This window comes from Barbus barbus, assembly GCF_936440315.1.
Source record: "Barbus barbus genome assembly, chromosome: 20".
Taxonomy (NCBI): domain Eukaryota; kingdom Metazoa; phylum Chordata; class Actinopteri; order Cypriniformes; family Cyprinidae; genus Barbus; species Barbus barbus.
In genome coordinates this window covers 18,247,224-18,260,112 of record NC_136748.1, presented here as the reverse complement: position 1 = coordinate 18,260,112, position 12,889 = coordinate 18,247,224, and the positions used below count along the sequence as shown (strand labels likewise).

The following is a 12,889-nucleotide window of genomic DNA, read 5'->3' as shown; positions in this document are numbered from 1 at the left end:
GGAGCACATGCTGCTGAGGTGAGGGGCGGGATGTTTAGAAGCACATTAGAGGCGGTTTAGCCAATCACAACACACCAATCTGAGCCCACACGAAAATTATGCGTTTTTTTAACAAACTAAGCATTAACACATGTTAGACTGCACCCCATAAACACAATCAAGCCTAGAAAAAAAAATACCTGTCAACCACCCCTTTAAGAACGCACATGCCTATAAATATCTGTAAACTAAAAGTTCTTTGGAAAATATAACAAATCAGGTATGCAAACATGCTGATTAAAATAAACATCCATTTGATTTTAATAATAGTTATAATCAATTCAACACGGCGCCTCACTTGGTTTGAACGTGTATGGATCGTTCCGGCTTATTCCTCTAACTCAGACATAGGTGCATAGTTAAATAAGGCAGTGTTTAATTATGGGATGCGAGGCAAGAATATGAGTATGTAATTAATGTTAGTGTGTTGTATGTCACTGTATTGACTTTTAATGTTTTTGAAAGTATCTTATGCTCACCAAGGCTCCTTTTATTTGACCAAAAATACAGTAAAAACAGTAATATTGTGAAAAATAATTGTAATTTAAAATAACTGTTTTATATTTTAATACATTTAAAAATTGTATTTATTCTTGAGATTGCAAAGCTGAATTTTCAGCAGCAATTACCGCAGTCGCCAGTCTCACATGATCTTCAGAAATCATTCCACACGCTAAAAAATGCTGGGTTACAAACCCCCAACTTGGGTTATTTGGCAACCCAGCGCTGAGTAAATATTGGACAGAACACATGCTGGGTTATTTTGACCCAGCTGGTTGCGTTAAACGTTTTTACCCACCATGATTGCTTGTTTAATTTAAGTAATTTATTATTTAAAAATTGTTATATTGCTGGCTTAAAATGGGCTGGAAATGAAAAAAAAAAAAATCACACACAGTTACTATAGGCCAGTGGTTCTCAAACCTTTTACACCAAGTACTACTATTTGGCTTTCCAAGTACCACCATTATGACCAACATTAAAATGCAGTAGCAGAATGCACAGTAAAAAAAACAAAAAAAAAAAAAACAAAAGAGTAAAAAATATTTATTATTGTCAGCCTCTTAAAACATTGTAAATACACAGTTTGAACATTAACACTGCACTGTGCTTACTTCCAGGTAAATAAAAAAACTTAATTATTAAATAAAAATATATTGTACCTAAAACTGAAATAAAAACTGTACTGTACTTAAATGTTAAAAAACTGTACTTAAATAAAGATTAATTAAAATGTATCGTACTTAACATTTAAGTACAGTAACTTACATTTTTTATTTAACTTAAGTAGCTACAATACATTTTCATTTAATCTTTATTTAAGTACAGCAGAGTCTTTATTTAACTTTTAAATAAAAAAGTACTTGATTAAAATAAAATTAACACAGGCTGTATGTGTAGCTGCAAGTAACAACAATCACAGAGCATCAAAGCATATTAAATGCAAAGTTGACTGGAAGGAAGAAATTGGGTAGGAAAAGGTGCACAAGCAACAGGGATGACCGGATGACAGGGTGCAAACGGAGGTGGTAGGTAAAAGAGAAAAGTAAAACAGGACAGTGTGCGGTAGAGGTAGAGAAGGTAAGATTTCATTTCAGAGTATTACAGTGTTATGGGAATTTTTTTCTGCTTCAGTGTACACACAGTCGCTTTTAGTTTGAATTATGAAACAGTAGAGATGTGAGTGCTCCCTCTCGCCCTGCTGTCTCTCACCGTCCCCTCCTTCCCCACCGTTCTATCCCCAGACTAACACCTCCAACATCACACACACATTTTGAACACTTTGAGGGCTGCAGAATGAGTTTCCCTGTTTGATGATGATATATTTAGGGGGAGAAAAGCAGAATACACAAGAGGGCCGTGTGTGCGGGAGTGCGAGGGATGCGTGGCAACAGAAGGATTCTAACAATACACCATTAGGAATCTCTGTGTGAGCATATAATACCACCTCCTCGTACACGCAGACACACACACCTTTGTGTAACGCAGCTTTTGTTATGTAATCCTTCTCTGCATGCCTGTCCTTTCTCTGCCTCATATATCCTTCAAGAGCGAGCATTTAAAAAACACCAGAAACAATGGCATGAGTGCTGACAGCTTCAACATTTACATTTAAGTACTAAGATTAATTGTTTTTTTTTGAGTATTTTGTGATTTAAAGGAACATTATGTGATATGAATACACTTTAAAGTTTCAGAAAATCATTTGGACTCTTTCCTCAGTTTGTAAAAGTAAAAAGTGTGTTTAACCCTCATGTTGTGTTTTGGTCATTTTGACCAATAGAGGTTTTTCTTTTCTCTGAAAATGTAAGTGAATGCCTAACTGACTTGTCTAATTTCTTGTATTTCTGAGCTTCGTAAACTCAAATTAATGAAGTCTATGAGCAGTCACTGCCAAAAAGAAATACAAAATCTGTGCTAACAGAAAGAAAACAAGTTGACAAAAACATAAAAAAAGAGTACAATGAGATATTTACATGCAATTTAAAAAAAAGACTGATTATTGATTGAGCACACTAAATTAGGTAAAAGACTTTAATCACAACTGATGCATTTACAATAGAGACTATAAGGAAGTTTGTTCCAAGCACAAAAAGCTAAAATATATGAAATATGTATGACTGATGGTGTGCACTGATGTAATTCCTGAGGATGAAGTTGGCTCCATATGAACTATATATTTTATTGTTTTAAATGACCAAATTTGTTTTTTTCGTTAGTTTTACAAACTGAGAGACTGATTAAAATGATTTTGTGGAAATAAAAATCACATCACAGATGCTGTCATTTGAGCTTAAGTTGTATTTAAAGAGATAATTCACCCACAAAACGATTATTCTGTCATCATTTACTTCCCCTCATGTTGTTTTGAACCTGCATGACTGTTCTGCAAAACAGTCGATATTTTAAAGAACGTTTTAACTGTTTTGAAAGTCAGTGGGGTCTAAATCAACACTGGACTCCACTGACTTTCATTGTATGGATTAAAAAAACCAAACCAAAACAAAAAACACGTTTTCTAGTGTGACATATGGTATGAATATCTGTGCTAAAGCAGGCTACAAACGTGTGTATGGATACCGTGGCTCAGAAGTATGGTTGATGGCTATAAGGGTGGATTTATTTTAGGATAGTGGAAGGGCCTGTGTGTGTCTGTGTCCAGGATGGGAACGGCTGAATGGGAGGGCAGCGGTCTGGTCATTACTGTCCATCATCTCTGTAACGCAGAGAGAAGCAAGACCCTTGACGTCATTCAGAAGCGCAATCTACTGAGGCTGTCTATCTGTCTGACTGATTTTTTCAGTTATCTCGTTCAGCCTGGATTCCCAGAGGGAGCGGCGGTGATATATTTCTCCACCTGCTGCCAAACACGATGAGTTATTTAGAGTTCAATTACAAAGAAACATTACATTCGGATGGAAAGTGGCAATATGACAAATCTGAGAACATTAAAGCCCAAATGAAACTATTTTCTGTGAGACATCATGGGGAAATGCCTAATACGCTCTGTTTCTCCCACTAATACACATTGCTTAAGGATCATTTTGTGGTGTCTAAACTCAAGAATGGAAAAGAATCAGATTGTGTGCATAGCCACCATTTTTCGCCATGGTCAATTTTGTTCCCACCACTATATGAAATTGCTTGCAGCTAGATGTATCTAATAAAGAGGAATGCTCTCCAATTGTTAATGTTTTCTGACGCTGGAATTTGTCATTTTTAATGTTTGACTGAGTTTTGTCATTTTGGAAAGCGATGGCGACAACGTTCCCTCCCACACACAGCTCTCAGAAATGCGCTCAACTTCCCTTTAACCAGCTTGCTATCCATTCTAGTGAAATCACAAAACAACGTGAAACAAATGCGCTCCCACATTGTAATTCCACACTGTAGTTGTAAAATAAAGGTTAAAATAAGAAACAGGGTTGAATTGTAAGAATTTTTTTTTAGAAAGACAAAATTGTAAGATATAAAGTCAAACTTGTGAGATATAAAGTCAAATTTAGAGATTAAGTCAAATTGTAAGATATTAAGTCAAGAAAGTCTGTAAGATACTGTATAAATATGTGGGCTATAAAGTAAAAATTCTAAGACAATGTAAAGTTGGTCTCTATAAAGTCAAAATTCCGACTGAGAGATATTTAGTCAAACTCAAAGTTATAAACTCTAAAAGTCACAGAAGACAAGTTCCTACCAGGGGTAAAAGGCCATGTGTATCACCTGACAACTTGAGATTGAATCACTGTAGACAGATGTTAAAAGCAGGCCCTGTGTGTCATTTGTTGAAACAGTGTTTGTGTTTGATGTGTTTTGAAATCTAGAGTCTGTCTCTTGTCTCAGGAGAGGATGACTTTTAAACCCCCAAAGCTACACCTGAACTTTTCACAAACACCCTTTGACGCCTGTTCACACATACACAACACCCTGTTCACACATACACAACATTTACACAGCCTTTTCAAAACATTCACAGTATATACAGTTGGGCAAAAAAGTATTTAGTCAGCCACCAATTGTGCAAGTTCTCCCACTTAAAAAGATGAGAGAGGCCTGTAATTTTCATCATAGGTACACTTCAACTATGAGAGACAGGATGGGGGGAAAGAATCCAGGAAATCACATTGTAGGATTTTTAATGAATTAATTGGTCAATTCCTCGGTAAAATAAGTATTTGGTCACCTACAAACAAGCAAGTTTTCTGGCTCTCACAGACCTGTAACTTCTTCTTTAAGAGGCTCCTCTGTCCTCCACTCGTTACCTGTATTAATGGCACCTGTTTGAACTCGTTATCAGTATAAAAGACACCTGTCCACAACCTCAAACAGTCACACTCCAAACTCCACTATGGCCAAAACCAAAGAGCTGTCGAAGGACACCAGAAACAAAATTGTAGACCTGCACCAGGCTTGGAAGACTGAATCTGCAATAGGCAAGCAGCTTGGTGTGAAGAAATCAACTGTGGGAGCAATTATTAGAAAATGGAAGACATACAAGACCACTGATAATCTCCCTCGATCTGGGGCTCCACGCAAGATCTCACCCCGTGGGGTCAAAATGATCACAAGAACGGTGAGCAAAAATCCCAGAACCACACGGGGGTACCTAGTGAATGACCTGCAGAGAGCTGGGACCAAAGTAACAAAGGCTACCATCAGTAACACACTACGCCGCCAGGGACTCAAATCCTGCAGTGCCAGACGTGTCCCCCTGCTTAAGCCAGTACATGTCCGGGCCCGTCTGAAGTTTGCTAGTGAGCATTTGGATGATCCAGAAGAGGATTGGGAGAATGTCATATGGTCAGATGAAACCAAAATAGAACTTTTTGGTTAAAAACTCAACTCGTCGTGTTTGGAGGAGAAAGAATGCTGAGTTGCATCCAAAGAACACCATACCTACTGTGAAGCATGGGTGTGGAAACATCATGCTTTGGGGCTGTTTTTCTGCAAAGGGACCAGGACGACTGATCCGTGTAAAGGAAAGAATGAATGGGGCCATGTATCGTGAGATTTTGAGTGAAAACCTCCTTCCATCAGCAAGGGCATTGAAGATGAAACGTGGCTGGGTCTTTCAGCATGACAATGATCCCAAACACACCGCCTGGGCGACAAAGGAGTGGCTTCGTAAGAAGCATTTCAAGGTCCTGGAGTGGCCTAGCCAGTCTCCAGATCTCAACCCCATAGAAAATCTTTGGAGGGAGTTGAAAGTCCGTGTTACCCAGCGACAGCCCCAAAACATCACTGCTCTAGAGGAGATCTGCATGGAGGAATGGGCCAAAATACCAGGAACAGTGTGTGAAAACCTTGTGAAGACTTACAGAAAACGTTTGACCTCTGTCATTGCCAACAAATGGTATATAACAAAGTATTGAGATGAATTTTTGTTATTGACCAAATAGTTATTTTCCACCATAATTTGAAAATAAATTCTTTAAAAATCAGACAATGTGATTTCCTGGATTCTTTCCCCCCATTCTGTCTCTCATAGTTGAAGTGTACCTATGATGAAAATTACAGGCCTCTCTCATCTTTTTAAGTGGGAGAACTTGCACAATTGGCAGCTGACTAAATACTTTTTTGCCCAACTGTATGAGATTATAGCCTTCAGCTTTACTCTCAGATTAAATTTTATCAGTTGAATCAACACCAATAAACACATGGCCAATCAAAGTAAAATAAAATTGTGAAATTGTTCACTGCACATAACAAACAAGCTTCCACAGCACTACAGCACTATCTTCTCCTACTAGACATGAGGGAGAGCATGTGTGTGTTGTTCTGTTCCCAGTAATTTCACAGATTGGCAGTACAGATGCTTGGGCGCTCTGTCCCTCTTAATGAATATTCAGAACATCAATACGAATATTAACATATTGAAGATCTGTCTCAGTATGCAGAGATGTTTGTAACACACACACACGTCTTTAAAAAAAAAAGCATTTTTACCATTGTAATTATTAAATCAATCAAAACTGAATGCCAGTATATGTGTGTGAGCTAGAAATACATGCCTTTAATCACTGACCAAAGTGCAGCATAAAATCGCTCCCTTCAGATCCACACACACTGAGGTTTGAGCAGAGCAGACACTCATGTTGCATAGGCTTGACTTTGGGAATCTACTCAAGAAAAGCCTACAACTCTGAAATATACATGAACTCCAATAAATAACTTAGAACTTAGAATATCTTGCAATATTCATGACACCGAACGCAGGGTCTCCAGGACAGTGAGTGTGATCCCTCTATAAAGAAGATACCTGGAGTGGTTGTAAGTAGATCCACTGAAGTCTATATATTGCATAATCTTGCGCAGCCAGACTTTTGACTATCAGCATGAAGAGTTCATATTGCAGCTTATTCTAGCCAAGGACTGCCTGTTTAGACTCAAAGAGACATACAACGTAAAGTGACTGACCACAGTTTTTCTTTTTTAGAGTCCTTTGTGTACAGGACCCCATTGATTTTCACTGTATAGACAAAACAGTTAAAAAGTGTAATTCAATTACAATTACAGTTATTGACATTGCAAAATATTATTAAACATTTTTAAATAATATACTTCTAATATTTTAGATTCTATTCTACTTAAAGCATGAACTTAAAAATTTATACACTGAATGCAATGCAAGTTGTTTGGACAAATGCATCTAAATCAGTGTTTCTCAACTGGTGGGTCGCAAGATCATTTGGTTAGTTGCAACGCATGTGGTTTCAATATTTCCACACATGCTAGCATAACAAAATTTACGGAATTTACTAGTTGCCATATCAACACTATATAGAGAAAAAAGTGTGCTAAAATTCAAAAATCTTTTGAAGATATCGTTGAAAATGCATTTTACCATAGTAAAAGTACATTTCTGGCTTAAGTAAAAAACTTGCAGAAGACACCTGCCGGTTGTAAACCAACTGGTTGTTCCAGTTGGGCAGATGGGTAACGTTGTAACTAGGGCTGGGTATCGTTCAAAAATTTTCGATACCGGTACCGATACCGATACCTAGAGTTCGATACCGGTTCCTGAACGATACTTTTTTCGATACCAGTTTTATGAAATCAGTTTTAATAAGATTACATTATCTGAAAAAAATATTTTTTAAATGTTGATATTTATACAGACTCAAAGCCTCATCTCCTCAGCCACTGCACAAAGGAACAAAATATATCCAACACAATAAATAAATAATTTTAATAAAGTTCAAATTGTTTTCAGTTTACACATCTGTTAGGCTACGTTTACATTAGTGCGTGTTCATTTTAAAACACATCATCATTTCTAGGTTGTTAAAGATATACTGTACTGTTCCAATACTTTTGGAGGGCACTATATATATATATATATATATATTCTAAAAAGTGGGTCGCAGCATAATATTCTTGTTTTGATGTGCTTGTTTAATGGGTGCCTGTTTGCTCATGTATTAAACCAACTCTGTGTCTTTGCAGCTTGTGTTCAGAAAGATCAGTGACGTGAAGCGTGAGGAAGAGGAGAGGTTGAGGAGGAAGAACGAGGCCCCTTTGAATCTCCCCCCTGATCATCCTGTCCGCCGACTGTTCCAGCGATTCCGCCAGCAGAAGGAAGCCCGTCTCGCTGTTGTGCGTCCCAATCCTGATGACCCTGATCTTGAGAAGGGCCAAATCCACCATGAAGTCATCAGTCAAGATGTGGTCGCCACCACGAGCATTGTCACGGTAACAGAAAGCCCAGCCACGCCTATCCCGTCCCACCCAAGCAAAACCCGCACCCTGGGCCTGTTCGACCAGGCCAAGCTTAGCGCTCCTGCCCCAAATGTCCCACGTACGTCAGAGCCACGTGCGCGAGGATGGGCGAGGTTTAAGGAAAGCATGGCGAAGCCAGAAGGCTGGGGAAACGTTTCTAAAGCGGAATCAATGGAGACTCTTCCAGAGCGGAGCAGCTCCGGAAAAACTTCGGAACCTGGCGGATTGAAGAAGACTGATTCCTGCGACAGCGGCATTACTAAAAGCGACCTCCGGCTGGACGAAGGTGGCGCCCACACCCCTGTAGACCGAAGCCCGGTCCAGCCTGACGGAAAAGCTCCCCCGATCCCACCAATCCCCACTATTCCCGAACACACACTTCACGCCTCGCTCCTGGAACTCCGTACGGAACTTAAAGAGGAGCTGTCGGCACTCAGTAACCGAATGGTTGCATTGGAGACACAAGTCGCTGAGGTGTTGAGGTTGTTAAGGAGCAGAAAGACTCCGACCTCTCCCATGTCGCTCTTCCAGATCTCACGGCCGACATCACCAGACACGGACAAGGAGGACATATTTCCTTGAAGAAAATGAGGTATATTTCTTCTTGAAAGGGAAACGATTGAGAGAATTTCTCTTGAGAAAAATGGAACCAGCAAAAAGCATGACAGACACTCTGAGAGACTGTGTGTGTGTGAGAGAGAGAATGAGTGAGGGAAAGGATGAAATAAGACACTGGAAAGGAGAAGAGGATGTTTTATCCCAAGGCAGAGCATCTGTGATACCAAAGTGATGGTTTGTTAGTTGTCACACAGACACTCTTTGTGTGGAACTGCTCCCTGTTTTCGTCCTGCGAGGTCGACAGACAGTGAGAGCTCTTGCCGCAGGGCCCACTCTGACTGATGGTTGTCATGACAATGCATCGTCCCCAATTGCAAGTGCGGGCCCTTCAAGATCCCACTCATGTAGCAAGTCTTTCCCTCTCTCTTTCGCTTTCACACACACACACACACACACCGCTGTTTCTGCTCTGCAGTCTTTCTGGTGTAGGGATCCATTCCGCTCCATCCTGCTTGTTAACTCGCCGCCAAATACAAGCCTTTATCAGGAATCACAGAGCTAAGCGTCTTAAAGTGTGCTTCTCCTTGAAGAAGCAAAGAGCATTCCAGGAACTATGGAAACCCTAGGCAGCTTTGTTGAATTACTTTAGACAAACGTGTTTGTACAAAGGCAAATCAACTACTATCCCGAGAGTTAATTGTACACGTTACTGGAGAAGCTAATGAGCTCTACAGGGGTTTTGAAGTGTAACAGCTGTTAAGGCCCTTTTGCATGACTTGCGTCAATGCACATATCAACAAAATTTAAAATCAAATTGACAGCAATGGTATTATACAGTTTTAGGAATGCACAATATAGCAGAACCATATCAGATTTATTGGGTATCAGCCAATATTGAATATTTAATTGTACAGTGCATGCTCATTTCCCATTTTTTTTTATATTTAGACTACATTTGCCATCATCTAAGACTCACTGAAAGTTAATATTTAAAATACTAATAATTTAAAAAGACTGTTAATTGTAATCTGTAGCAATTTTCAAAATGAATATCTATTTTTCATACTGTACATTATACATTGTTGTGATTCGTAAACTCACTTTTAACATTTAAAATGATTGATATTTAGCTTATATTGTTTAATTTTAAATTAATTTAGAAACAAATAGTACAGAATTGGTCATCGGTTATCAGTCATAACATAAATATTAAATATCGGCCTATAAATTTCCATCAGAATATTAATATTGGTGCATCCCTATATTTTATTCATTTATTTAAATTTTTATTGCTCAAATTCACCCTTCGCAAAGAGCTTGATTGACAGGCGATCTGACCAATCATACCGCCGTATCCGCCATCTTGTCTGACAAACAAATCATTAACTTCGGTGGACTTAAACTTGAAAAACTGTGTATTGATATATTTCTGCGGCTGAAATAAAATACGTTCTGATGTTCATGTTTATTTTGTGCAAAGGTGGGGTATGCATTTAAAAAAAAATGCTTTATAAAATGAGTCGGGGCCGAGTACTAAAACGTACCGAGCGACGACAGAAAGATAGATATGGCGGATAAAAAACAAAAGAAGGCTTACACTGTCTACACCGGATGTGACAAAGCGACCATTGAAAATCATTTGAAATTTGTGTCAGTATGTCATAAATTGAACGCGGCAGCAGTTTACTGTCGGGCTACATTGGCTACCAGAAATCGCTTACCCCACCTTTAAGTAAATATGAAATGATGATCGGTTCATGTGCCGCTTGAACTGAGGCACTACTGCGAGCAGTCACAATCCATTAAATAGCCACAAAATGGTATTTATTGTTTGAATTTCTTAAAAAAGGACAAAATTTGAAAAATGTGTTTCTTACCAGAATTAACCTGCTCTTTCTTTTCTGTCGGTGTGTTGTCAGTTGCCTCTTTGCTCCACAATGTATTTTTCACTGCATGGCTTGTCAGACATAGCAACAGTAACTAAGGAAGGCGAGTTTTTACGAAGGGTCAATTAATACAAAATATTTTGAGGCTGGTCCAAAGTGCAAGTAAACAACTGAAAAGCAGGATTTTCATTAGTCGCCATATCAAGTGTTATGATTTCTCCCATTCATTTTCGACAAATCCATCCATCTCCTCTCCTTTACATCGTCTATGAATATTTCTTCGACATTGTGGGAAACGGTTATAATTTTAAACATTGTGTTACAGCGTGTGGCCTGCAGACAATATGCGTCAGAGGTAACGCTGTAGCATGATGTTTAATGCATTGGCAGATGTTGATGCAAGTCATGTGAAAGGACCTTCACCTCCTTTGGTCTACAACAGGCATTTTCAAACAAGTTCATTAATGACTTGTTGGATTGCAGAGACCGAATTTGATAAAACAACAATGGAAGAACTAGTGAAATAAAAGCATGTATGTTATTTCTTTATCAACGATTGGGTCTTCCAGAAAGCACACAAACATATTACCATGGGTGCACTGTAATTATTCAGATATCTAGTGCATTGTAGCTTTGTTTTACAAAATGAATTGATGGATGTAATCAATACACATGATTTTTCACAACACCACAGTAAATCATAACACAGTTATGAGGAACTTTCAGCTTTACAGCAAACATCTAAACACAAAGAATCTCAGGAACGAAGAGGGGTGATGTTTGAGAGCTCATTCTGACCCCTTTCCTGGAAGTTTTCACATATTATATACTAAAGATGTGGCATTATAACAGACCTGGTGAGAACATAATGTCTAACCTTTTCATTGTTCAATAGGAGAGACTGGGGCTTGCTGTCAAGGGCCTAAAACAGGCGTTTTAATTCCCACTCTGACAACTGGTCAATATTTTCAATGTACTGAAGAATTTTTCCTGTGAAAACAGCTTTTTTTGTAACTAAGACCATAAGGTATGTGTCTGTAGAGAAATTGCAACCTTGAGAAATATTCAATGAAGATACGACAGCTAGTGCCAGTCTCCCCTATTATTATATTAAACAAAGCTCCTCGTACAAGTTTGGGTGGAGCCTGTTCAGTTAATCCGTTAATCACATGGCTAAGATATAAATAGCTGTTTATTTCACTCTTTTTTCCAAGCGTCCCTCCCCTATATCAACTCCTCCTTGATTTCCATAATGAGGTCCAGGGGGGAACACAGAGATCCAGTCTATTCAGATCAACACCACCAAACCTGATTATGTTCTTCTCCGTCACAGGATATATGAACTTGTATTTATATATTCTGAGATGATGCCTAATAATTCAGGTTTTCTCATTTGTATCTCAGAAAGAGAACAAGGGCCCGACTACACAAACTCAGAGACGCATGTTGAGAATTGTGGTTATGAACATACTGTGGGCGGTTATGGGACACGTTAACATGCTGTGTGATGTTCTCAGGTTAGAGAGGTCATTATCAGGTCCACAGGAGTTGTGCTGAGGTCAGTATCACCTGCTTCTCCACTACCTGAGAGCAGAGAGAGAGAAACATGACTCAGAACAATGATGTAAAACCAAAAAGCTACCAAGGTCATATCAAACATCATATCATGAATTTAATATAAACCCCTCATGTGAGGAAAACAGATTGTGCTCCAAACTTAATGTTCTAACAACATGAAGATTTATTTCTGTTTACAACAAAGATACATTTTGTAAGATTTTGTAACATCCTAGATTCTTTAAAAAAAAAAAAATATATATATATTTTTGCCCTTGAGAGATGATTATCTCATTCTGTCAGCAGGATGCCAGAGAAACAATATTAAATGGTAAAATTCCAATTAAGGTTGTTTTATGCTTCAGAGCATGTTTTACATATAACGACATCTTAATTAGCTTTAATATTATGGGTCATTTGCTTATACTCCAAATACTGAGCAGGAATTGGAAAAGATTTAGCGTTTGTACCCCCTGCTGTTACTTCACCATCTTTTAGAGAGCAACCCAGAACTGATTTTAAATAAGACATATGAATGTTACAGTAATACTAATAACAATACTGACATGCAAATCCATGTAAACTGGAATGTAAAGCATCAGCCTGAGCTGATTCTGAAGCAATAATCATTG

The 12,889-nt window shown here is 38.4% G+C and overlaps 1 protein-coding gene across 1 annotated transcript in view; it reads left to right on the top strand.

The window, feature by feature from the left end:
- LOC306886734 (voltage-gated delayed rectifier potassium channel KCNH1-like) overlaps positions 1-8,838 on the top strand; it is a gene marked incomplete at both ends in the record, with an annotated part of 55,250 nt that extends 46,412 nt beyond the window's left edge. The window contains one exon of the mRNA XM_079444057.1: positions 7,984-8,838. Coding sequence (XP_079300183.1) covers positions 7,984-8,838 — 855 coding nt within the window. The remainder of the gene's footprint in view (positions 1-7,983) is intronic.
- Positions 8,839-12,889: the final 4,051 nt, after the last annotated feature.